This window comes from Ursus arctos, unplaced genomic scaffold (genome assembly GCF_023065955.2).
Source record: "Ursus arctos isolate Adak ecotype North America unplaced genomic scaffold, UrsArc2.0 scaffold_7, whole genome shotgun sequence".
Classification (NCBI taxonomy): Eukaryota; Metazoa; Chordata; class Mammalia; order Carnivora; family Ursidae; genus Ursus; species Ursus arctos.
This window is the reverse complement of record NW_026623089.1, coordinates 1701171-1728164: the sequence shown is the minus strand read 5'-3', so window position 1 is coordinate 1728164 and position 26994 is coordinate 1701171. Positions and strand designations below refer to the sequence as shown.

Below are 26994 nucleotides of genomic sequence, written 5' to 3'. Positions count from 1 at the left end.
TCTCCTCCTGAGCCGCTGCGAAAAGGACTCCAGGTTTGGCTATGGAGGCATCACGGACACAAACTTGTACTGCATCAGTCTTGACTTTTTGGAAAATGGTCTTATTTCAAAACTAATGTTTGTTTCTTTAATTTTACAAAAAATAGTAAATTACTGGCAAATCCATAATCTTTAAAGAATTCTAAAATGTTAATTAATGACTGGCACTGGCATTGATGGTCAATTGAGCCAAAGGCTCATGATCTTTACACTTTTCAGTCTTTACTTTTTTCGTGTCTTCAGCGCCTCCAAGGAACACATTTTAATGACCTTCCAATTAACAGAGTGGCTGAGTTGTCCCAGAATGGCCATGTGGGTCAAAAGCCAGATTATAAAGAAGGAGGAGGAGGACGAGCCAGAGAAATGGAGAAACAAATCCATAAGAGACTGAACAACCCTCTTCTAGAATGACCACGCCGAAGACAGGAGCAGATTTGGAAGAAGAGCTCAGATTACATCACGTCTCTCCCCGGCTCCCTCTTCCATTTTGAGTCAGAAAGGACGTCCCTTTCTATGAAACTTCATACGTAGTCTTCATTTTCCTGCTTCTCCTTAAACCCTCCTGACGGCATGAGGCTCCATGAGCGTCTGAGTAGCAGAGCTGGCCCAAGACATCTTTCTGGGCTCCGAAGCCATGTCCATGGTTCAGCCAGCACAGGCAGGAAGAACGAGGGGTCGGCACCTCCCCCACGTCCGCCAGGTGTCCCGGCACTGACCTGGCATTTCTGAAGGGCTTTGTGTGATGCTAGTATCTTTAAGAAGGCTGTATGTCCAGCCACGTCTCATCAGCCTGAAACCTCTAGAATCTTCTAGAAATCCCGAGTTTTCTCTGGAGAATGTTGGTCTGAGGTCAAGGCTCGGGTCTGTGGGTGATGTCTCATTCTTGGATCTGACCTGAGCTGGCAGTCTGAGCCCTCACCCTTCCCTCTGGAGGGGGTCTTCTCCTGAAGGCAGGAGTGGGGTCTGTCTGACCGACGGGACCACCGTGGAGAGGGCTGCCTTCAGCGGAAGAACAAGAACCAGATTCCCCCAGACTTGAGCGGAGAGCCCTGGTGTTTGACGGTGAGAAGGAAAGAGACTCAGGAAAGCACAGAGCTCCTGGGAGGTGCTGCCCGCCCGCGGCCACCCACCAGCACCTGCAGGACCTGCCAGCATCCCCAGCTCACCTCCAAGGGACCCAGTCACATCCCATCATTCCCCCACCCCACTTCCACATGGACGCCTCACCATCAAGCCCTCCTGATCGGAGAGGAAAGCCATGTTCCTGGACTACCCCCATCTGTGACAGTACCTCGACACGCCACGGGCAGATTCAGATGCCCCAACGCACTGGTGGCCAGTGAGGGCGACACGGGACGGAGCCAGGGCCCTGCACCTCCCGTGGGTCCCCTGCCCTCCCACTGCCCGAGAACTGACCGACCAGAAGAAAGGCCGACCAGCAGCAAATGCAGAACAAGGCTGTCAGGACTGGTTGAAGGAAGGGAAGCAGCAGAGCTGCCCAGGCAGGAGAGCCCTTCCCGGAGGCAGAACACGGTGTCAGGCGGTGCGCTGGGACTAGGCTCCCACACGTGGGAAGCCAAGATTACTGAGGATGTCAGACCACGTCGCACGCGAAGCCACCTCCCAAGTGGAGAACGAGGGCGTGGGACCCTCCCTCCGTGAGGTCGAGGGTTCGTCCTCCGTGCTCAGGGGACGAGCAAACCCAGGCTCGAAGGTGTGCTGGGTGGGCCTGTCGATAGTCCCGTCCTTAACCCAACTGGCTCAACAAGGCCAAGACGCTCTCCTTCAAGGGGCGCTGAGTCAGAAAAGCGCAAACGGAGGAGTGGAGAGCGGGCACTGGCAGCTTCTCTGTAACCTCGGGGAAGAACCGCACAGGTTCAGCCAGCAGGCCTGACTCCCACCCAGAAAGTGCATCCTTGGGGCTTGGAAGCCATCCGTGCATGTGCGGGCATGCCGTGTCCTGCCCAACGGTGACCCTGCCACCGCCTGGCCAGCACGCTCAGGGCTGCCGTCCCATCCTGCTGGTGAGTCAGCGAGAGGACGCCGGAGTTCAGGCTCCCGGCTGGCTGCCGCTGGGGCTGCAGGCCCAGTAAGGGCACACCCTGATTCACAATTTATGGGTGACAACAAGGGTCAGTAGGATTTCTCTGATCTCACTTAGCATTTTGGATTCTAACATGGCATCACTGAGGAAGGCAAACCGTGGCTTCACAGTTAGAAAGTACCCTGCTCAAGGTCACATTTTCTACCGAATTATAATCCTCCGAGGGCCACTCACCTGTGCTGAATTTCCCCCCACCCCCTAAGCAGGACTTGGACAGTGTGTCTACCTTAGAGACACACTGGAGAGAGTTCGGTTATAGAAGAGCCCAAGCACTGTTTGCGGCATAATAAAAATACGCATGTGGTCTTCACCCCTCATTCGATTCCTGGCAAATCACCTGGCCAGTGATCCAGTCAGTCACGCCTTTGTAATGCAACGTCCACAAACAACGGGGTTGCGAACACTCGTGTCCTCGGGTGCTGCTCTCAGGGGCACAGAAGCTCCTGGACCTCCCCACACAGCTCAACCACTGGTCTCCTCCACCTGGCTGTTCCAGGGTTACAGCCTTCCTAATACAACTATAACCACAAGGAAACCTTTCTCCTGAGCTCTGTGAGTCACCCTAGCAAATTATCACACCCGAGGGGAAGTTGTAGGAACCCCCGCATTTGTGATCGGCGAGGCCAACGTGCAGGTGGCCCGGGACCCCATCTGCATCTGGGTCTGAAGCCAGGGCAACATTGAGCGACAGAGCTCTTGGCCCCTGGGTCTGGGCAACTCCATGTCAGTGTCACAACTGAACTGAATTGTAGGACGGTCCCTAAGTGTGGGGATGACTGGAGAACTGGGTGTGAACTGTGGGTTAGCAGAAGAAGGTTCATCCCTAACAGCGTGTTCAGGGTGCAGGATGGCTTCTGTCTTCGGCTCAAGACAGAGGGAGGGGCCACCAGGGCTGTCGTGCAAAGAAGGAGCATAGCCCAGTCTCTGGTGAAGAACGTGGTTTACCAGAATAAGCAGGTGCTCGGGGTGGAGCCGCAGGGCCCAGCAGATGTCCAGGGTGTTCTTCCAGCATTGCTGGCCAGCGGCACGATGCCAGGCTGATGGCGCGCCGGGACCAGCAGCAGGTGGCTGTCCCTACGCAGAGGGCACCTGACGCAAGGGTGCGGTCTATTGTCTGAATTCACTGTTCCTTCCAGCTCTGTCCTACCCTCTCATCTTCAGATTTTAAAGCTAATTTTTATTATAATAACCTTTTCCTTCTGCTTCCAAATTACTCTATTATAAAAGGACATTTTTAAAAACCAAAGACAGTGGCCCCCTCGTGGAGGGTACTTTGAGTACGGCATACTCAAAGATCAGGGATCCTCACAGGGCAGCTGGGGAGCCAGACATGTCTTTAATTAACAGCCACTCAGGGACTATGTTCTTGGAGTAGAGGGAAAAAAGCTCTTTGAAGTGTAATGCCTGCTACATTTTCTTCAGACACCGTCGTTCACGGATATATATATGCAACAGTTTATTATTTCAACACAGACTCGCAAGTGTATGGGAACAGGACAGCTCATCGTTTAAATGCTATTTTTCTTTCTGCAACATGTCACAACAGTGTGGAGCCGCCCTGAGCCGCACATTAATTGTCCAAAGCACAGCGTTACCTAAGGAACGTGCGCTTTCTCCCCGGTGCCAACAGGCAAGCGCTGGGTGTAGACAAGGCTGTCCCTGCTCTCGGGTCTCGGGGCATCTTACCAGGGGGATCCGGGCACCGGGGTGGAGGCCACGGGTCTGTTTCCCTCGGCCACGCTGTCCTCTCTGGTCATGAGCATCGACGGAGGCTCCTTTCAACAGAAATAGAAGGACAGCACTGGTTTTTTTTAATTTTAAACACTCATCTTCAATTAGGCAACCAAGTGAAGAATAACAAGTCTCCTGCAGACAGACCTGCCTATAGCACCCACTCGATAACGACCCGCTCAGCACAGCAAAGCAAATGGGACTGAGCAATTATGCTGAGAATACGGAATTTAAGGCACAGCAGACCGTGCTGAGTAACTCAGACAAAGGCATCTCCCTAATTACCCCAGATTGGCTAAACTATCTGCTTTTGCAGACACGGAGACAGGCAGCCGCGGCCAACAGAGTGTTTCTGGATGCCTTAACATCTCGTGGGTAAAAAATCACGCAGATTCATCTCCAGAAATAGGCTGACCCAGAGGCTGGGGTCCAGGGCTTCCTAAACTTTGCACTGTGGCAGGGACCCTGGAAGCGGCAAGGGGTCCTGGGTGCAGCTGGGGCTTGCTCACCCCAGGCCCTTGAAGGCAGGGGGAAGGGAGGAAGACACAAGCCTGCTTCCTTGCAGCCCCCCAGTGAGGCTGGCCTCCCCTTTCTGAGCGTCTAGCTGGGGGCAGCATTCAGGGGGTATGACATGGTGCAGGGGATTGTGGGGCAGAGTTGGGTTTGAAATCCACTCTGTCTCTGTTTAGAAAATAAGGAATGTCTGAACATGACACCACCTAGAAGAAAATGAAGATTTATTCTCTAATATTAAAAAGAAAAAAAAAAAACATGGCTGGGACACTCGCTCATCATTCATTATGGATACAATTTGGAGAGAAATGAAAGTTGCTTGCGGACAGAAACTACAGGGAGGTTATAACAGCAACATAAATGCAGACCGAAGGTTCGGACTAACTTCTTCAGCTGCCTTCCTGTGGGAGGAACGCTGGCTCATCGTCAGACCTCCGGAGGGAAAACAGAACCGAGTTCCTGCAGGTAGAACTGCAAAGCCACGATGAGGAATCTTTAAGAAAATGTCACCTCCACTCTGGAGCAGCTGAAGGAGAGAAAGGGAGTTGCAGGGAGCACAGTAAACTATCGTAGTGGGGGGAGGACGGTGTTTTCCTTTCCAGCTGTTTCCATAGTTTTAATCTCAAGCTTGGAATATATGATACTGGGTTCTCTTTCTCTTAAAAAATCAGGTGAGTTTAAAAACCAACAGGATGTTATTCAAAGCAACGACCAGGCTCTCAGCTGAGAATGTCAGGTGCAATTAAAGCTCTAGATTCCTTGAATAAAAGGGGGGGAAAAAACACGGTGCCATCTCAATTTCCAGCATGGCTTGTGTCAGGACCTTAAGGGACACTGTAGGTGAGGAGGTGGGTAACCATGTGTATGAATGGTCTGGACTAACAGGCTCCACGGGGCCACGCCGCCGTGCGAGCACCTGCCGCAGAGCCCGCCAGCGAGGAGGGCGTGTACACGGAAGGCCGCGCACACCCACACGCACCTCGGCCAGAACTGTAAACTGTGCCAGCCTCCGTGCAAACCGACGAGCTGCAAAGGCAAATGCTAAACTATGGAAGCACTGAAACACGAGATTCAGACAAAACGCTCAGGGCCCCGAGTGTCTGGGAGACCAGGGTGAAGGAGGTCCCACGCAAGGAAACGTGGCGCTCTGTGGGGCCGCCCCCGTTGCCACCTGCCCACCCACAAGACGAGGACTTGGAAGGGCATGAGTGGCCAGTGTGAGCAGAGCCGGCCGAGAGGAAGGACAGGAGTCCTGAGCTGACAACATTCCTCCGGAAAAGTCCCCGTGGGGCCTCAGGTTGAGGGCAAAGAGGGCAGGGCACCTTTCCACCATCAGACAGACGATGCCCGGGAAGTGAGGGACCGTCTCCCTCCTGCATGACCATCTTGGGCTTTCACGGGGATCCTCCTGTGACTCTCCATTCGCGGGCACAGATAATGTCACGGAATAAATGATTTTTAATTTACATAATTATCCCTGAGTTAAATTTAAGAATAATTTCTTTTAGAATTTTTGGGTAGCAGAAGACATCTTTCCTTCCTATGAGGAAAAAACTCAGGATAAATAATGAACATAAAGGGGAGAACTCAGAAAGTGGTGTTAAAAAAATATATTGAGACCAGAGTTTATACTACTAATCCAATTAGAACGAGGGGAGATTTTCATTATGAAGCTAATTGAACGCTAGAAACCCAACGAGGGCTCTGCGCAGTGGATTACCCCGGGTAATTACGCATGCAGGTTTGGCGGGGCATGATTTGTGGCAGGGATACCGTTTAAATTTGGCAAGGCTGGGATTCTCTCCGCTAATTACCAAGGTCGTCTCCGTGTGGCACACGCTGCTCACGATTTCCTGTTGGTGATAAAAATGGCATAAAACTCCCTTTCCACACTAAAGTGATAAAAGTGAATTAGAGGCGCGGAGCCCAGGGATAAAGAAAGTAGTTAAGGCACTAGAAAGGATATTTGCTGAATAAATATGTAATTCTGGCGTGGGTGTTCATCTCTTACAGAGAAATCCTACGTCCGGGAGCAAAAGTTCAATGTGCGTGAACATTCGTGACCCACTTATGCCACCGAACATTGGCGCTAAGGACAGGAGGGTGCCCAGGACTGTCCATCGCGGGGGCACTGGTAGGAAAGCCGGCGGGAACGGGCATGTTCACAGCACCTGCGGCAGAGATGGACCCAACGGAAGCAAGTTCGAGAGAAGGTGAGCAAGGCTCTGAGGCGGACCGCGGGCCTCCAGGATACTTCACAGATCAGAGCAAATTAAGTGCCATTTGTGATTTTCAAATGTAGCAATAAAAGCTAATCCCTTGGGTCGTTCATTGGAAGGTAAACTCGCCAAACGCACTCATGGTCAATCCTTAAAATGCCATTTGGCAGAAAGGAAAAGAGAAGCCTCAGATTAGAATGGGTGGAAAAAAACCAAACGTGTGTGGGGGGAGGAGGTGCACACACACCTAAAAAAATCCAAACACAGGCTCCGGCCTTGCCCCGGTGGTGTCTGTGGACCTGTGGCCAGGCGCCCCGCACGCACCCCTGTGGGAAACACACGCTTCGGGAAGCCAGGTCCCCACCCAAGCTCCTCCAGACAGAGCTGGACCGGCGAGCCCTGGAACCGGGACCCACCGGGCAGGCCAGGCAGCTGTTCCCCAAGCCCTCGGACCCCCGCCCCCCCTGCTGTGTCCTGGAAGGTGCCCCCCAGATTTGGCCCCATTTCACAGAGCAGACCGCAACGCAGCACCGCACGAGAGCCAGGTGGGAAACCAGGTGCAGGGACGGGGGAGGGTTAGTGCCCTGAGCCCCCCTCCACCCTAGGTTTCACATCTCTAAAACACAAGCAGCGTCCACAGACCCACCTTCTCTTCCCCGTCCCCGGCTGGGCTCTTCCTCTCGGCGGCGTGCAGCATGAGGCCCGGAGGGCAGGGCGCTCGGCTGTGCTCCCTGCTTTTATCTGTCGGACCAAAACAACTGTCGTTAGCATCCCATTCGTCACATCACTTTGGAAAACTAAACAAGGACAGAGAGTGGCCTTGAAATTCAACTTGGCAGCCCACATGGCGCATCCCACAGAAAGGTCGTGTTGACCCAGGCCTTGATGGTGGTCTTGTGACTGAGTCCCTCCCAGGACACGGAGCTCCCCTGGCAACGCCTGCTAAGCCCGGGCACCAGCCACAATGCTGCGGCCACAGCCGGTGGACCAGGCCACGGGGGTCATGGATGGACGGCCACAGGCTCACACACTGAAGGGCCTTGACAAGGGATAAGGGCCAACGTGGAACAGAAGAACCAGGCTTTCTTGGCCTCGGTGGCTGGTGGCCAAGACGGGCCACCCTTGGTCCCCATCCTGATAGGGGGGTGGGCGGGGTCCACGCTGGTCAGACTGTGCACCTATCACTAACGTGGGCGCTGGCTTTGCCATGGGCCGACCCACATGGCATTTTGAAAAGCAGTTGTTTGGGGTAAAGGAGGGGGGAAATGGCAAAAATGTGGTTTCTGCATACAAAAACAAAGATGAGGCTTCCTCCTATTCTAACCTGTCCACCCAGCCCTCAGATGTTTGCGATCCATAAACAGGGGCAGTGAAACACAGCACGATTAACCATTGTTTTCATACTAAGAATTAAAACAAAAAATCCCAAGCCATCTAACCACACAGCAACCTAACAAATAGATATGTTCCCTCTGGAAGAGGCTTGAAGGTCAGGACCCTGGAAACGGGAGGACTGCCTGACCTGGAGCTGTTGTCTATCCTGCACAGCCGGGAAGGCCCTGGGTGGATCCTTCCCTGGGGACAGCGGGAGGGGAACAAGACTGCTTGACACACGTGCGTGTGCACACACACACACACACACAGACACACAAGGCAGGGGAGGGAAGGTGCCTTGAGGCCTGTGCTCACAGGGTGGAGCCAGGAAGGGCGGACTTGGGGTCCAAATGATCCCCCTGCACCCCTATCCTACCTTCCTTAACCTGCTGCAAACCTGGCTTCCTCTGCCATGTATCCTGGCAAGGAGGCTGTGGGCAGGGGCCACACAGGCCAGGATCCCACGTGGGGCCCCGTCATCTGTCCACAGTGGTATCTGCACCTGGAACTCTCAGGGCTGCAGAGCTGGGTTCAGCCGGCAGGGCAGCCTGTCCTGGAGCCCAGAGGTGGGTTAGTGCTGACCTCCGGGCCCCAGGGCAGCCGTGCCCACCCCCAGGAGACATGGCTTGGGGCCTGGCAACACCAAATCCAGGTCCATGTCCAGATGAGCCCCGGGGAACGGTCAAGCCTCACTGAACTGTCTAACCAAACCTGAGTCATGAAAATTCTAGCCTCGGGGCAGTAGGGATATTTTATTATCACTCCTAGGGATAAGCAGAGCCCCAGCACGGCACTAACCTCTCCGGAACCTGGAGGGATTCCTCCCCAAAGTCCACCTCCCGTCCAGGTGTGAGGAGCAGTGAGAAGCCTGGGTGCCCAGACCTCTGTGGGTTCCACAGAGGGCCGTGCCTCCCACCAGCAGCCCCAGCCCCACAGCACGGGCCACACGTCCACATGGAGGGAGGAGCTAAAGGTACAAGACACGGCAGAAAGTGAGGCACGGCCTGGGAAAGCCGAGGGGAAGACAAGTGTGACTCAGTTTACCAGCTGTCTCAGGAGAGCAGGTTTTCACTTTGACGCCCCAGGACCACTGCGTCAGTGTCTTAGGCTGTATGTGGGGACACCACAACCTCACGTTAACGATGCCTGATGACCAGCGTCAATGTCAAAGCCACATCTGTCCACGCTTCCCCCCGGGGCTGCCCGCTCCCCCGCTTTACTCCGTGGACACCATCCGTGCCGTGAAGACTCATGACCTAAACATCCAGCAGCTTCAACAACATCGTCTTCTGCTTCTGGTGGAAGCTACCATACAGCAAGTGTGGGCGACTCTACCCAGTCACAACAGACTTCCTGGAAGCTCCGCTCCACCCTTCCGAGGGGCCCGGGCCGGTAACAAGACGCCAGACCTGGGATCCCGTCTCGGCTCTAGCCCGTGGACCGTCGATCCCGCCACGAGGGAGAGAGCGTGTGGGTGGAAGGCTGTCCAGACCGGCCAGAGACATGCATGGGCCGGTGTCAGGGGACCACAGAGGACAGAGCCACAGAGGGTGGGTGGCTGTGGAACCCGCCAGAGCAGCTTCTGTGACAAAGGAGGCTGGCCACCGGGAGCCCTGCCGAGCCCTTGGACAGCAGCGTTGAAGGAGCTCCCAGAGCCGTCAGGCAGGACCCCAGACCCATGCTCTCTGCTGCACTGGGGAGGCCCGAGAACAGAGATGAGCTGAGCCCACCCTCCTGCCTCCTGGCCGAGACCCAGCCCAAAGCAGGCCGAAGGCGCGGAAATGCTCGGGCTTTGGCCAGAGTCCCACTCTTCCCGCATGGCCCTGGACTGGGACCTGCGTTGTCGCTAGAAATGAGCGGATGGCGCTTTACTTCCTGCCGAAGCCCAAGCCAGAGCCACTGGTCTGCATTTTCCGCAAACCTCAAGGGGCCGTGCTAGAGCCCAGGAGGGTGTGCTGTCCTTCTCCACGACGGACTCCACGTTGGCCAGTGGTGGCCCCACGGAAGATCCCAGCCCCGTGAACCAGCACGCGTGTCGGGATCTTCCCTGCATGTGAGGGACTCACTCCAAAGAACCGCGTTCGGAGACCAGACAGCAAGGCCACAGGCTCACCGGGCTCATCTCAAACGAGAATTGCCTTACTCAAGTATGTTCTCGCATTATCTTGAGGAAACATATTACAACCTTCCTCTTACTGAAAATGGTTGATCCTGGTAAACATCAGCTGTTCGAATCTGGCTTTTGAGGTCGAAGCATTTGCACTGCCGGTGAAGATTATCTCGAAGCCCTGAATCACATGCTGCGGGCTGCCGGGCTCCCTGGGACAGGTGCTGGTGCCGAGCACTGCGAGGCCTCTCCAGGAGCCCGTCCACCTCTGCTAACAGACTCACAGGCACGGGGTCGCAGCCGCCGCTGTGCCTCGGGCTCTCAGGCGGAATGGGGTTGGCGTCTGGGCCGTTCCACTGCGGGTGTGCTCACTGCACGGCTCCCTGTGGGCACTTCGGGGGCCGCTCTGACACCCCACGTACTCCTTGCTCTGGGCCTCTCCACAGAGCCCGACGATGTTGTCAGGAAAGGCTCCCTCGAGTGTCTAAGAGAGCATGTTGATGGAGGACAGTCTGCAAGTCGCGATGCCCTGGGCGCAGGCAGCTAGGGCTGCACGAAGTGTTTTGGGGTGGAGCGGGGCCAGGGGGCCAGAGCTTTCAGCGCCGTCCACCTATCGATCACACCCGGCGCTGCGATCTGAAGTGCTCTCAAATGGCTTGTGCTTCGATTTTGCTCCTGGCAGGGCTGAGAGGCCAGGGGCTCAGGAAAGGCCCCGTGGAGGTCTGGAAGGAGGGCAGGCCACTCTGCTGAAAATCACCACATCCGTCACCCGACAAGCACTGATGTGCGGCTCACATGGAACCAGCCCAGCCCCGGTTAGGGGACACGCAAGGAAAGCGATGTGAGCAATTAGCCAGCTCTTCCCTCGAGTCCGTCAGGGTGACCTGAGGCCAGGACACAGCGACAGCCCTGGGAAGGCACACAGGGGCCGTAACTCAACCCCTTGAAAAAAATCAGAACATCAGGCCACCGATCAAAGACGGCTCCGGGGCACACGACAGGGCAGCAGGTCTGGAGGGAGCTGGACCCTCCACTCAGCAAAGGCTGCTTCTACTGGACAAAGAGCAGGGTTTTGTTTTTTTTAAACATTCAAAAATTTATTTATTTTAATTATTAAAACAAACTGCAGACAAAAGTACCTAATGTATCAAAAAGATGAGGGAAATATATCAGTATCTCTTAATTCAAGGGAAAATTCTACGTTCCATCTAATTCCAACTCAGTCAGTGCTGACCTCCCCTGGTCTCAGTCTCCCCATCCATAAAATGAGACGATCTGTCAGGTTTCTCCCAATTTGGGGATCTTAAATTCATCTCGGTACTGGGAACTCTGTGGGGTATATCCCAAAGAAAGAGAAGCGACGCTGGGGGGCTGTTGAGACAGTCTTCAGGGTTCCTGCGGGGTAGAAGGGTCAACTCTGGAAAATGGATCAATCCCAAGGAAGAGGGCAGGAGAGAGAACTCACTGTTTCCATCCTGAAAGCCAGCAGCACCTCAGACGACTGCCCCTTTGGAACCAACCTCCACTGATGGATTTGGAACTAGGCGGGAAATCTGTTCGGAGGCTAAGAACGCCTGACCCACCCGTGTCTCCCGCACGTGACCCCGACGGTGATTTACCAGGGTGGCACGAGGTTGGAGGGGACCATGGGACAACCTGAGTCCTCCAGCTGGTGCAGACCACTAGCCGTATACAAAGGGTTTACAAACAAAATCCACACCACGAACCCCAGTGTGCACGCTGGCCTCAGCCTGCAGCGTGCTGGACGTTAACAAGGAGACGGGCTCCGTGGACGGCCCGTTGCAGGGACACCGAGCCTGGGAACAGGTGTCTGCCCCAGTGACGTCCACTCGCGACAGGCCTGCATAGACAGCTGAGTGTTAGCGGACAAGCCGGGAGTCCCAGGGGCTCCGTTTTCTGGGTTTGCCAGTCTGGCGACCCCATTTCCATATTTGAATGTTCTCACCTCCAGGAACAGAGAATTTATTGTGCATGAACAGAAGTGTCTTAGGGGAATAATGAACAGTATTTCAACCTTGCACCCCCCCCCCCAAGCACCACCCTGACATCCTTTCCCCTACGCTTGGGCAAAGCAGGAACCATCATCTCATTTTACACGTAAGAAAAACAGACCAGGTGAGTCATTTTCCAGGTTACAAAATAAACCATTAGGGAGGGCAGAAGTTGTTTGTCAATTTAAGTGGCATCAAGCTCCCCTGAAAATGTGACAATAAAATAAGGAGAAAAATGCAATTTATGTCTCAGGTAATAAAAATGACACAGTCTGGCCTGTTGTACACGGTTCTAAATGAGGCCTGGAGAACACACTGGTTTTCGGAGTGTACCTCCTGGGGACTAGGGCGTCCAAGGGTGACCCCGTCCCTGGGAAAGCCGGGATGTTCCAGCTCTAATACTGCCCAGTGCTGAATTGGCAGGAGCTGACGGTCCGGGGCACCGATGGACAGACGGACAGAAGCAGAAAGCACAGACTTCAGGGCTGAGAACAGGCGAAGCTGAGAGAACCGGGGTGCTAGGGAGCCACGGCTCCTTCAATCCCTTTTCCGTGCGGGCCCGTCACCCCAAGGAGACCCACGCATCCTGTCCCTGTGTCCCTGTGACGTCACCGTGAACGGCCAAGCCCTGCTGGTGAGGAGTTTCCCAAAGGGCAGGACCCAGCAGACGGCCTCCTGCCACTGGAAGGAGGCGGGGAGTCGTGAGCTCCTAGGGAGTCGGCTCAGGGGCGGCAGGGAAGCCGGCTGTCAGCGTGGCCGGGCACAGAGGTGGCAAAGGCAGGTAATCATGGGGGTCCTGTGATCTGTCCCCTCCCCCACCAGGGGACTTGTGGGCTGGGTCTCCCACCTCCTCGAGGCCACACAGAGGCCGACGCAGCCGGGACTGGGAGGCCACGAGTCAAAGTAGCCAGACACCCAGGAGTGCGGCTCCCTGCAGTGAAGATGGGGCTCCGAACGTCCACACGGACACAGTTACTGGGATAGAAGAGCCATGTCATCAGCTCACTGAGAAGCGCCGCACGGGAGCCCACAGCCCGCGCGCCAGCAACAGAGGCAAAATGCTGATGTTGGCTGCGCTTCAGCCCCCTTCCCAGAAGCCTCTGCAGGACAAAGACAGGACCTCTGCCTGGTGGCGAGACTCAAGCCTGCTCAGGGCGGGGAGCGCAGGGCGGTCAGGACAGCAGGTGTCGGAGGGAGTCTGGGGTCCAAGGGGTGACATGCGGAGGCCAGGGACATCAGCACCCGCTTGTCCTGGCCCACCTCCCCGCTACCCCGGCAGAGGCTGGCCAATGAGGTCCCAGGGCTCCGCTGGGGCTCTGCTATAACTGAAGACTGTTTTCATATCAATGGCAAATCAATTCTGAGTCCTTCCAAACTTCCCATGGACAGCGATTCCCAGAGTTGAGAAGCTGCCAAGAGAACTCACTTTCTACCAGTTTGTAACAACCTGGATTTCACTCTGCTGGAACACAGGGTTTTAAAACCCTGAGATTGGAGGGTGTGAGCTTGGCATCCTCCGCCAGAAAGCATCAGGTCCTGTAACGTGACTCCACCCCCAGGACAGGGTTCTGCCCCCTCCATCCCCAGCCAAGATCCCAGGCCAGCCCTTCCACAATCTGCTGCTGGTCCGTGTGCATTCGGGAGGAGCGCATGTCACCGCTGGACAGAATGGGCCATCCTCAGTGGACTGTTCTAGAACCCGAACCACTCCAGTTCTCTGATGAAGGCAGGCTTCCGACGGGGAGCGCCCACCTTACAACGGGGCCACGGGAAGTCTGCGTGGAGCAGGGCAGGCTGAGGGACACTGGCGGTGACAGCGCCACTCCTCATTTCCAGCAGGAGGCGGAGCACAGTGGGCAGTGCCCCCCACGCCCAGCCCCGGGGGAGGGCAGGGCTGCAAGGGAAACTGGCTCCAATGCTGTGCCACGTCTGGAGAGCTGGTCCACGCGGCCGTGAGCAGAAGGAGTGGGCAGCCAGGCACAGCGTCTATGTAGGGAGGGACCAGTAGGGCCAGCATCCCAGTCCACCCCACTGACCCCATCAACATGTGTTCAGTGAATGACTGAATGAACTACAGGTGAGTCCCGTGCGATTTCAAAAGAAATGTTCAACGTTAAAATTATCATCCACGAGTAGGGATGTGAAAGGCAACAGAGACATCATCGTGAATGAGAATTTCCTTAAGAAAGTTCTGAACACTCCGTCAGGTGTATGGTGGGCCCTGGCACAAACGTGGACCAGGAAGAGGGGAGGAGTGGGGCAGGGGGAGGCCGGAAGGCAGAGGGGCCTGGAAGTGTAAACAGGGAGGGGGGGCAGGAAGGGCAGGGGAGAGGGAGGGAGACGGAGCCGCATAAACTTGAAAACCATCATCAACACGTATCCCTCCGGCTCCGGTAGAATGTGTGGCAAAAGTACAGCATTCAAGCTTTTCCAGAAAGCACGGATCCATTTCTCGGTAGCAGCAGTTACCTAAGCAAAACCCGCCCCGAGAGCGGTGAGGGAGTGAGCACCTGGAAAGCCGGGAACCACCGCCTCTCTCCCTGGACCTGGGGAGGCTCTGGAGAGCACCTGGCACCACGTGCTCCAGCGGCCTGGCCTTTGCGAAGTCACAGCCGGGCTGGTCGCTGTGCTCACTCTGGGGACGTGAGCTGGCTCCGGGGGCTCAGGGGCCCATTGGGAGGTGGACACGCGCCCCTCCACTCACACGTGCCCATGCGCACACAGAAAACACTAGTAACAGTACCGTGATGGGCTCTTAGCCATCACGGAGGATGAGCGCCTTGGCCGGGACCTGCTGCTTCGCTAGGTGAGTCTCAGGCCTACACGCGCCAGAGAGGAAAGGAAGGAAACCTGACTGAGGTTGCGACAAATGAACAAACACAATGTCAGTGCTGACTTGCCCTGAAGGGACATCAAAAATAAGTTCCCTGTGGTAAAAACTATAAATGTGATGCTCGGCTTTCGAAACAGACAGCATCTCTGGAAATTGCCCGAGAGTGTTATCATTCCCCCTCCTACAGGGGAAGCCCCTCTTCTGAGTCCAAGGGCACTGGATCCTCTCCTCTGGCTGGGGCGTTCCCGCTTGCTGGCTGGGTCTGGGGGGGGGGGCAGTGCGGGCCCTCTCGGAGCTGCACACCTTCCAAGGTCCAAGCAAACACCTGCTTCTGGGGCGCTGAACAGGTGAACAGGCGAACAGGTGAAGAGGTGAACAAATGAAGGGCTCAGGGGAAGGCTCAGGGACATGTTTCCACGAGGATTCCAGCTGACACCTCCCCTTTTGCACCAAAGGCTGAATGCTCAAGACCCACACCTGTTTCTCTCATTCTTTCATGATGCTCGCACCCCAAAGCCACCCAGCCCCTCGGGCCACTGGGGTCAATCACTTTCACCTGTCTCCTCCGGGAACAGACTCGGGCCTGTGGCCACCTCTCACCTGACCGGCCTGTCCATTGAGAACAGCCACGCCTCCCCTCCCTCTCCTTCAACCTGAGCCGTTTCCGCATCCTCATGGTCTCCTTGGAGCCTTAACAAAACAGCTGCTTCCAGGGCCTGAGGCCACGGTGGAGGGACGCACCTGGCCCCTGGGACTCCACCTTGAAGCTGACCTCTCTCAGGGAAGCCTCCTTGGGAAGCTGCTCGGAGCCTCTGCACTCCGAGCCCACCTGGGTCCCTTTAACAGGATGATGAATCTAGAGCAGGTCTATGGCACGAGTGACGTCCCAGGAGGTCGGTGGAGGTTTCAGGGTTGGCCCCGTAGGAATGGGAAAGCTCACTGGCAGGAGCGCCTCGAAGTGGTTTTGGAAAAGGACGGTGTGGGTCTGGAGTCTACACGTGTCTCTTTCCCACCCGCTGGGCCTCTATGAATGTGATAAGGAGCCTCTCAGGGCTCTGGAGTGGTCCCTGAAAGGCTGGGAAGAGCCCCCGACGGCTGAGCGTGCTTCCCAGGCCTCACGACACAGTGGGGCCCCTTAACCTCAGGGTAGGACACCCTGCCCCATAGGCTCTCACCTGATTTGGAAATGGGCGGTGGAAACCTCCATCCTCCCCGGGCCTGGGAGACCCTGGTCACTCCGTGGGGAAGCCCCCTGAGGGAGCTCCCCCCCCACCCCATCCCCGCGCCGGCCTCCCCCCAGGCCCCCACACCCCCTGCCAGGCACCTGCCTCAGCACAAATGTTCCCAGGGTGACTGTCTGGTTTTCCACACTCGATGGCTCTCTTTCATCAAGTCAAACAACAGAATCAACAGATGGGACCCCACTGCACACTCCAAGGAGCCGCAAACTAATTGTTTAATGAGAAAACAAAGCAATTCTGATAGAGCCGTGCAAATACCGCATCGGACTCCGGCATTGCAGAGCTCAGATGTGCTCCTGAGAGCGTGTCTACACCCCGCAGGGACACGCCCTCCTCGTGGGGCCGCAGCCCGCCAGCAGGTGGATGTCACGCACACGTGGCGGCCGGGGATCCCGTGAACACACTCCCCCTGGCTCCGTGCACAGGGGAACAACGCAGGTCTGTGCAAGGCAGGAGGTGAGCGGGGCGCCTGGCACAGCAGGCTGGCTGCCACGCCCCCGTGGCCTCCTGGCCGTGGAGCAGCACCTGCGGGGTGAGGACGCGTTGTCTCCTCTGGGTCACGGCGAGAGACCAAGCCATGCTTACAGGCAGGACTGGCTTGAGTGAGAAATGTGGAAACGTTAAAATGCGTATCATTTAAAACGGTTTTTGAACTTTTCTTTTAATTCGAGAATGCGCTAAACAGAGGCCTGAGAAGCTGTCCCCTCCAAGCGCCGTGGGTCCTGAAGAGCACGCCCCCCCCCCCAGCCTGCAGTCCACCCTGGGGTGGCTCCTCCAACCTCTTGAGCCTGGAAAGTTCAGACAAAGCCCCACCCACCTACGGGACCACCAGGGACAGCTGGGGGCGAAGGTGCCCAGCGAGCTCACCCGATCCCAGGTTCCTGAGCACGGACCACAGACCTTCCTGATTTTGGCTTTGAGGTCGGTAACAACTGTGCTAACCCAGAATCCATAGCAAGTGGGCAGAACCTTAACCAACACTGGTGATGGTTTTGTCACGCGGCTGACTATGGGATGGTCTTTCCCTGAGGGCACAGCCCACACACCCCTTCTGGTCCTGCTGCCGACAGGTGACCACTTCCATCTCTGAGCCCCGGGACAGCAGTCCTCCGCAAAGACAAAGGGTTCACAACCGTTTCTTCCTCTTCTGCTCAGAAGTATGTGCTGAGTACTGCCCTGCTCTAAGCTCAGCATGAGACGTGAGGGGTTTGAGACACAGAAAGGCAAAGTCTGAGGCCAGCGCGAGCTTTGGCAGCCGGCAGCAAGCCAGTGGCCAACGAACGCTGCAGCGGGGGCACGCGGATCAGGCCAGGCCAGGCCCCTCTGCAGTGGGGCGGGCGACCCGCACGCACGAGGAGCATGGAGAGGGTCTCCGGGACATGACACTGAGACACTGAGACCCCAAAGACGGGAAGGGATGGGGGCAAGGGGCCAGGAGCGTCAGCAGGTACAAAGTCCCAGAGCTGAGTTAGCCCTGACCCAGCTCCAACCCCAGGGGCCTGGGGCTGGGGAGGGAAGCAGGGGCAGCAGGGAGCCAAGCAGCCAAGCAGCAGCCCCCTTCCCTGATTTGGACGTTCACGGGGCAGCCAAGATGGAAAATGTGCGGACGACGACATGGGGCCTTGCCAATATAAACGATGCCATTCCTGATGCATTACACGCAGTATGTTGAAGTTTTATACATGTGATAAAGTGGCTGAGCTTTACTTTCACAGGCCCCTAATTACTGTTACTAGGATTTCATAGAGGAAGGAATCTCAAGAGGGGCCTATAACATCCTTAGGTGCGTTGCGACAAAGCCGAAATTAAGTCTTGCAGCCTCAGATTCAAATACTGTCTTAGCACTCCAGCTACGTTAGCGTGAGTACCCACGGCTTCAGACTTTAAAACATCTCCAAAGTACCTTTTCATAAGCTTTAGTTACATATGGAAGAGAAATGCACGATTAAATATATTCATACTTTAAATTACATCATTAAATTTTATCAAATAGGAACATTTTTGTAAAAGAATGGGATTCAATATTATGCAAGCGTAATATAAGAGGGAGGCTGTGAGACCTGTATTTCTGGAGCAGGAATTATGGCCCCTGAGTCTGTTGGCTTCGAGGGGAGTTGTGTAGCTCAGACTCTGGGTTCGAGAGCACCCCAAGAGCACCTCGCTGGCTGCATTCCCGTGAGGGCAACATTAGGGCTCCGGCCAGGAAGGGCACAGTGCCCTGCCACACACACACAGTCACTGCCCCATGGAACTGAGCCAGTCTGGGGGCTCCCCACTGCTGCTCCCCTCTGCTCAGTTGAGATATGTTCTCCTGTCCTCCAGCCCCCACCATGGAGCCCAGGCCTGGGAGGAGGGAGCTGCAGGGGGGTTCAGGGAGGGACCCCGTTCCCTCCACCTGGTCTGGGAGGACCAGGAATCAGGGAGGACGGGGCAGCAGCACTGCACCCTCGGGGACCAGGCTGGAGAAGGGCTCAGAAGGGGGGCCTGGGAATCCAAGCGCTGCTGGGCCGCTTACTACCCCGAAGTATGGGGACGACAGGTCTGGGGCAGGCCACAGAGAATGTTGGTTATTTCTAGCTAAAGACCATTAGGGCCCAGCCGACAAGAAGAGCGTTTCACCTCCCCCTTAACTGCCTTCTCCTTCCTTGGAGTTTAAATAGGGGGCCTGTACCAGGAAGAGAGCTCTTTCCAGAGATAAAAGTTTTTGTTTTGTTTTTTTTTTACATAAGAAAGACTTCTCCTAGAACTTCTGCTGCTCCTGCCTCCTGTGAATTGTTTTCCCTCCTTGGGAGCCAGACCCTTACCCCTTTCTACTTAGCTCAGGAGGGCAGGTAAGCCTCACTGCCTGACAGTCCAGGGGCCCCTTATTTCTTTGTGGGGATCCAGTACGAACATAATTAAATTTGTTTTCCTCCTGTTAATCTATCTTATGCGAATCGAATTATCATTTTAGCCAAAGAACGTAGAAGGGAAGAAGGGACGAGTCTTCGTACCCTACAGGGACAACGGCTTCCTTCTCTGAGTTTCAGTTGTCCCAACGGAACGGGACAAATGACGTCTGTAACACACACCACAGGTGTGAGGCATGTCTTCCTGACAGGTCCAGAGGCTAGGAGCCCCAGAACACGTTGCTGGCCCTGTGGGATTCTGGTGAGAGCCTCGGCCTGGCCTGCAGTGTGGCCTCCTCACTGCGTCTTCATGGAGAGGAAGAGCATGCTGGGTTCTCTTTTTACAAGGGCGCTAATCCCATCATGAGGGCCCCTCCCATGTCCACATCTAAACCTCACGACCTCCCCACGGCTCCACCTCCAAATACCATCACCCTGGCGGCTAGGGCTTCAACATATGACTTCGGGGAACACAGGCATTCTGTCCATAACAAAACCACATGGAAGATTCCGGCTACGGGCGGTACTGTGCACAGTATCTATCATAGCAGGTGCGCACGCAATGGGATTCTAGCAGTTCTGGGCCAAAATCATCCGAAACCAGCTTTATCCACCAGGCAGACTCTGCCTGGGGGTGAGCAAGCACAGAGGACCCCTGTGGGTCAGGAGCAGAGGGGCTCTCGGGCTCCCTACTCCCCCCAAGTGCAAATTCAGGCCCCGGGTCCAGTCACCTTTGACAAATGCAGGCTGGTCGTCTAGACGGGCCTTCCAGAACATTGTGCTAGCAATGATTCTAGCACAAGAAGTTTAAGAGAAACATTGACTGTTTCCCAATGTATGGGGAAAGACGATTTGTTCCTCCCAAAGCCTCATGGCTGTACTAACGTGTAGCTGTAACCAGGACGTGGAAACGGGCACGGCTGGGATGCAGTGGCGTGTCTGAGCACTTCTGTGTGACTGGTGCCTGCATTCCCCGGCCCTGAGTCAAGCCACCTGCTGAATACTCCAGACCCTTCTGCTGGTCTTGGACCCCCGTGAGCAGACATCAGAGACAAAATCCTGAAGAATTTCCTCCTGTGTCCTTAGAAATGCGTCCGGCACTGTCGTCATATGGCGGAGATGAAACAGGTTATCAAGGGTCTATCACATCATAACGATGGTGAGGGGCTGCCTACCTCGCCCAGCGTCGTTCTGGCCCCTGCAACTGCCTGGGGGCTCGGCACCCGCTGGACCTCATTGCAAACGTAAGTTGAAAGGAACAGCATCTATTTTAAAAATCCTCTTAGCTGTAAATCATGATTTGTCATAAATTCATCCTAACCCAACTCACCTGCATTATTTAAATGAACACATACTCACGAGGGCTTATGCCCAGGGCACAAAAGTGTACTTGTGTTTCCTGTAACTCTGTGTGATTTAAACAAGAGGTGATGCTCAATGGAGCCATCGTCTGCGGACGCACATCGGGCTGCGGTGGCCTCTTGATTCCTGTGCCTGCATCCTGGCACGTGTGCTCTGCCTGCTCTCTGAAGAGCTCACACTGAGTCAGCGCTGACTTTCTGCAGACTAATCTATATGAAAATGCAGTCCTCACCTAGCTGATTTATTTTCACATTTAGATGTAATAAAATTAATAGTGCAGTTCTCATTTCAGTTGATGAAATTAACTCAGACTTTTTAAAAAAAATCCAACTTCCTTCAGTTATTTTCTTTATTTTCAAAAGGAAAGTTATTCCAGTCATTTGATACAAATGGCTTTAATTAGTTTAAGGCAAACATAACCTTTAAAGAATACAGGCTTGGGATCGCTAGTCTGTGTGCTAAGGGGTACGAAACAGTGCTGTTTCCACACGTTGATTTGTGACGTCGGCCTGCACAATCTGATTTGGTTTGGCTGCAGAGTAAACCACCCGTCACCCGAAAGAATAATCCCCCTGCAGAGGCCATCAAGAAGCCAGCCCATCTCCATGTACACAAACCCATCTCTATGACAAGGGCAAGCACATTCTGCAGATGCCACAGAGCACGAGACCCGACCCGGCCACGTGCCATGGACTGTGCTGGGTACAGCCCAAGATGGGGGCTTGCTCCGGCGTGCAGGATGGCAGACGTGTTCTAAGGAACGTGCATTTTTAATGACTACTTCTTATAAAGGTATTAAAAATGAAAAACAATTAATCCTACACGTACCATGAAGCACCTAGTAACAAGAAACGCTTGTTTCAGAAATACTCAAATGCAGGTTCTCGTCCTGAGTTCACCTTCCACCAGGTCTGCTGGGCTGGTTACCACCTCGTCAGCTCTGTGTCACCTAGAGTCAGAGTCTCTGTCCACCAACCACACGACTACTGCAGATCTGACCCAATGCCCGGCAGTGGCACCTTGAATCCCATTCCTTCCCCATCAGTATCTTGTTCCCCGGGAGCCCCCCACCGCCCGAACCCCCTCCCCAGAATGAGCATGGCATGCTGCTTTAGAACCTGCTCAGTCCAGAACCCCTTCTCCACCCCTCCTGGACACAGCTCAGGGCTCGTCCCCCCGCGACCGTCCATGACTCCCCACGGCAAGCACAACATCCTTGCCCCGCCCTCCGCTCTGTCTACTTCTCGTGTCTTTACAGACTGTGCTAAACTGTTGGCTGATGAATCTCTCCTTCTTGGAAGATAAACTCTTTCAAGGTGGAAACCATGTCTCCAGCATTTCTGTCCATCACACACCTGCACAGACACGGGGTTCAGTGGGGATCCCCTAGCCCTTTGGCCAAAGTCACGCTTCCACCTCGGAGACCATTCCTCCTCTCTGCCTCTGGGCAGGCAGAGCCGTGGGCTTCTCCAGCTCACCGCACTGTCTGTATCTGTCCCGGAAGCTACTATTTCCTGGGATTTGTCTGCCTTCCTGGCTGACAGTCCTTCCTCTCTGTGCAACAGAGAATGCCACCCTCAGTAAAGCCTTCACATCAGGGTAAACACCTCATTGTTCTGCGTTTTCAAATATATATATTTCTATTCTGGCATATCGCATTCAAACGACTCGTTTCAGGTCTCTGAGCTCCTGGAACACAGAAGCCATGTCTTTTAATCTTTAAATCTATTTTAAATCAACTGTGTGATCGACACAAAATAGATGCTTAATGAACATTGGATGGCTGATTAAATGTATATTTGCTCAAATGAATGAACGACCACCCCCTGGAAGAGGTAAGTGGGCTTATCAGTCTGCCCCCTCCCATGTGCAGAGCAGTCGGACAAAAGAGCAACAAATCAGCCAATAAACAGGAAGGCGGACACACTATCTGGCAGAAGCCAAGGCAGCTAGCGTGGGGGTTTTCCATTCCGGAGCAAAACCCTCACCCCAAACCTCGAAGGCCCCACCACCAAGTGGCCAGCTCCCAGCGCACGCGACCTCGAGGAAGATCTGCGTCCGGAGGCTCTGTGGTTACGGAAGTCACAGCCAGCTTTCTACTGGCTGATCCTGAAGCTGGGCTGCCAGACACCTGAGCACACCTACGGCATGAAAGAACAAGGTCAACTGGAGGACACAGGTCCGTGAATGGCAGTGGACCTCATGCAATGGAGACGAATGTGTAAAACCATCAGGAAGCACAGCTAGTTTCTAGGAAAAAATACATAAAATATATAATACACATTATGTTTAATATAGACATGTGGAACATACGTGTACATATACCTGTGCTCTCGTCTATCTCCATGCACTCTGTCTTACTCTGGAGCTTACACCTACACATGTCAATCCACATTAACATGCGTACATATACATTTGAAAGACACCATCAGGGCTGCTGCGTGGCTTGGTTAGTTAAGGGTCCAGCTCTTGGATTTGGTTCAGATCGTGTTCTCAGGGTTGTGAGATCGACCCCACGTCAGGCTCCACACTCAGCAGGGAGTCTGCCTGAGATTTTCTCTCCTTCTGCCCCTCCCCACCCCCACTCACATACTCTCTCTCTGTCCCTCTCTAAGGAAAAAAAAAAGAAAGGAAGGAAAACAACTTCAAATATCTTGAAATAGAGAAGAATGTGATAAAGATTTTCAAAAGACAGAGATGTGACCTTGGGCTTGGCAGTGGATTTTTGGCTATGACACCAAAAACATGAGCAGCAAAAGAAAAAAACAGATAAATTGTACCTTTTCCAAAATGAAAAACTTTTACGCATCAAAGGACAACATTAAGAAAGTGAAAAGACCCACAAAATGGCAGAAAATATTTCCAAATCATTTATCTGAAAAGGGTTTAGCATTCAGAATACATAAAAACCTGTAACAACTTAATAAGAAGACAAACAACCCAATTAAAACACGATTTGCTCAGAAGGCTCTAGCCCCGCCTGCCACTCGGCACTGAGTGCCCCACAAGGGTCCTTCCCCTGGCAGCCCCCTCCCTCCCTCCACTCCAACACACGGCTCGGCCTGAGGACCAGGGAAGGCCACCAGAGACACACTCCAAGGGTAACCGTGGACCGCGGGCCAAAGTGCCGTGGACGGAGGACACAGGACTGTCCCGACACAGGGACCTCAGTGATGGCACGTGCCAGTCAAGGGCGCCATCAGCCCCACCCCAGTTCCCTGTGCAGGAGGCTCTGAGGAACGGGCAGGGGCAGTGATGAAATGAGCAGCAGATACTCGCAATGGGGCCGCATGACCTCAGAGTCCAGGGCCGAGCTCATCCAGAGCTGTCCTGGACACTCCCTCTGTCTGGGACTCACGATGGATGTCCAGGTGGCCCAGCGGGAGCATGGGTCTGGCGCTATGCTCTGCTGAGATTCCACCCGATGGCCTCGTGAAGGACTGGCCCCGTCCCCACGCCACACTACTGCTGCCCTGGGCGGGACGCTTGCACAGGGACATCTCTCCTGCCCTTTGTCCACTCCACGCAAGAAAACCAAGGCTGAGATCATCTGCCCCTTGCAGCAGCAGAGCCTCCTTGGTTCTCCCTTCAGCCTGGAAATTTCTCAACTTCCTGCCGGCCCCCTTCACTACCTGCCAACGACGAAACCGCTCCGTGTGCGATGCCTGAGCCACTCGGTTCTGCCCGGGGAGCTCCCCTGTGGGCCCACGCAGCACCCCTACACCGCGCTTGGTCCCGCCACTTTGGGGCACGTAGGGGGAGCAGGCAGAAGGAAGAGGGGAGCACCCCCATGTCCCGCACAACCACTGCTCCTTCCCTGGCTAGTCTCCGGCCTGGAGGAAGGGGATCAATTTGGAAGTGAGTAAACACACAATCTGTATCCTGAGGTGCTCCTCTCCTCCCAAAAGGCAGCCTCTCCTCCGCTCTGTCCCCAGCACACACCGCCACCACCCACCCCTGGTGCAATTAGAGGCATGAGCACCCGGCTTTTGACAAGAAGATGGAGGGCTCCGCCGTCCTGGCGGTTAATTGGCGGTGTTATTTATGTGTGTTGAATGCTCCTGAAGTTCCCTGGCTGTTTCTGATGCAATTAGTTTCATTGATGGCAAGGTTTATGAGTTGAAATAGTGGGAATCAAAGGACCGCCTGATACAACGGAACACAATAAAAATGAGCGTGCTCGGCTAGTTTCCATGCAGAACACCTAGAAAATGGGTTTCGAAGTTTTTACAGGGAGATAAAAGATCCCTCCGGCTTGCTCAATTACTTTATCCACACTGGAAATATATAGGCCACAGTCAGAGGGCAATGAGCTTCTGAAATAAAAGGCAAATTTTGCTTGTAGGCTGCCCCAACATCTAAGTACTGCAAAAACAAATCCGAATTTCTATATTTCAGTGACTCCTACACTCAGTAATGGGCACATAATTAACATTAATTCAGGATAATTATTACAGAAAATTCAAAAGAGGCTTCACACAAATGCTTCAACACACGTGACTTTGGATTTTTTTTTTTTAAAGATTTTTTATTTATTTATGTGACAGAGAGACAGCCAGCGAGAGAGGGAACACAAGCAGGGGGAGTGGGAGAGGAAGAAGCAGGCTCCCAGCGGAGGAGCCTGATGTGGGACTCAATCCCAGAACGCCGGGATCACGCCCTGAGCCGAAGGCAGACGCTTAACGACTGCGCCACCCAGGCGCCCCGTGACTTTGGATGTTTGCCTGCGACAGTTGTGCACGTACGTGGGACTGACTCTGCACCTTACTTTCTAAATCAACTTAAATGTTAATAGATAATATGCCCAATGAATAATTACTCAAATTCCAAAAAAATACAGAAGGATATAACGTGAAATATCTCCCTCCAGTCCTAAACCCACACGCAGAACCCTCTTTGGAATTAATGAACGTGAGCCCCGCCTCTGTGAGCCTCTCAGACATTCTGCACATTTACACAAATATGAAGATACAGGGTTTTTTTTCTGGACACAGATGTTCCATAATATAGGTTTACATTGTGCCTTTTCTCCTAAATCTAACCACGTATCTTTGAGACCCAGGTAAAGAAAGTGGGCATTGTCTTTTTAACAGCTCTGAATATCCACTGTGCCAACGACCCGAGTGTGCAGAACCCTCTCCCCCCGTTTCGAGGAGTCCTGCGTGGGAAGGAGCAGAGCACGCTCACTTTTACTGTGTTCTCATACACGGACATGACGACTCTTCCAGCCTTTTGCTCGTACAAGCTGGTACTGCCACGAGCAGCCCTGCGTCCTTGTCTCCTGCCCCCCAGCAGTTCAGGTGAAGGTACAGCCCCTAGCAGAGTGGCTGGGTAGGAGCCTACAGTCTCTGTGATTTTGATTTTGACGTTGACAAACTGGCCATGCCATTTCTGATTTTAATGAGTGAGCACCCACCCCCCCGGGGGCGTGTGCGGCTGCCGGCATCCACCCTACCGGTGTCAGGTGTTGCCTGGGGCCAATCTGAGAGGCCGTGCTTGTCTTAAGAGAGATCCCTTTACTTCGGGCTCCTCCACTGAACACGTGCTTACTGAGAACCTACTATGTGCCAGGCACTGTTCTTGGCCCAGGGGAGTACACGGGGAACCAGACAGAGAACATTTCCTGTGCCCCGGAATGTCCATTCCGATGAAGACAGACCCGGTATCGTAATGACTGCGAGAGGCACCTTCCCACAGCTGAAAAGGTCCCTCTGCTGTACGTCCTCTTCCGTGAACTATATGCCCGTGACATCGGCCTCTTTTCCCTTTGGACTGTGGACCTTTGTCTTATAGATTCACGGAGCCCTTGTGGCTGGGAAAGGAATGGCAAAATGCTTCTTCCCATCACTCTCATTCTGATCAGGCTTTCTTTTCTCTTCTTTTTTCTTTTTAAGATTTTATTTATTTATTTGACAGAGAGGCAGGGAGAGAGGGAACACAAGCAGGGAGAGTGGGAGAGGGAGAAGTAGGCCCCCTGCCGCACAGGGAGCCCGATGCGGGGCTCGATCCCACAACCCTGAGATCATGACCTGAGTCGAAGGCAGACGCTTAACAGCTGAGCCCCCCAGGGGCCCCGATCATGGTTTCTGTGGCCCACGTTTTTATTTCTACGGGGTCAGATTTGCAAGTCATTTCATTCAGGGCTTCCGGGGTTTTGCTGTTCCGGGAAAGAGCTCCTCACTCCAACAGCACGTCACAGACTCTTGCCGGGCATCGTTGGCTCCCTCTGAACGTCTGGTGTGAGGTACGGATGCGCCTTCGCAATCCGCCTGGTGGCTTCTGTGTTCTCTGCACCATCATCCTGATGACCCACGTCACCCTTGATCTGAGATGCCTCCTTCATCACACACCAAGTGCCGGCCGGGAGCAGAGTCCATTCGTACATTTTTGCATGAATACACACACACACACACACACACACACACACACACACACTATCTTAAGATCAAAGAGCAAAGAAAGTTGATGATAGAATTGGGCAGGCGATGCACCTGTGTTACTAAATCCAAACCCCCCACCCCATGTTTTGGCTGCTCCTCTTCCTGAGGTCCCGGAGCAGCACAGACCCTGG

At 54.3% G+C, this 26994-nt stretch overlaps 1 protein-coding gene across 1 annotated transcript in view; it reads right to left on the bottom strand.

The window, feature by feature from the left end:
* The window catches only part of TCERG1L (transcription elongation regulator 1 like), a 177911-nt gene that overhangs the window by 55222 nt on the left and 95695 nt on the right, over positions 1–26994 (bottom strand). Inside the window, exons 5-6 of the mRNA XM_026494420.3 lie at positions 7253–7347; positions 3830–3918 (exon numbers count right to left, since the gene is read on the bottom strand). Of these exons, the coding sequence (XP_026350205.2) occupies positions 3830–3918; positions 7253–7347 (184 nt within the window). The remainder of the gene's footprint in view (positions 1–3829; positions 3919–7252; positions 7348–26994) is intronic.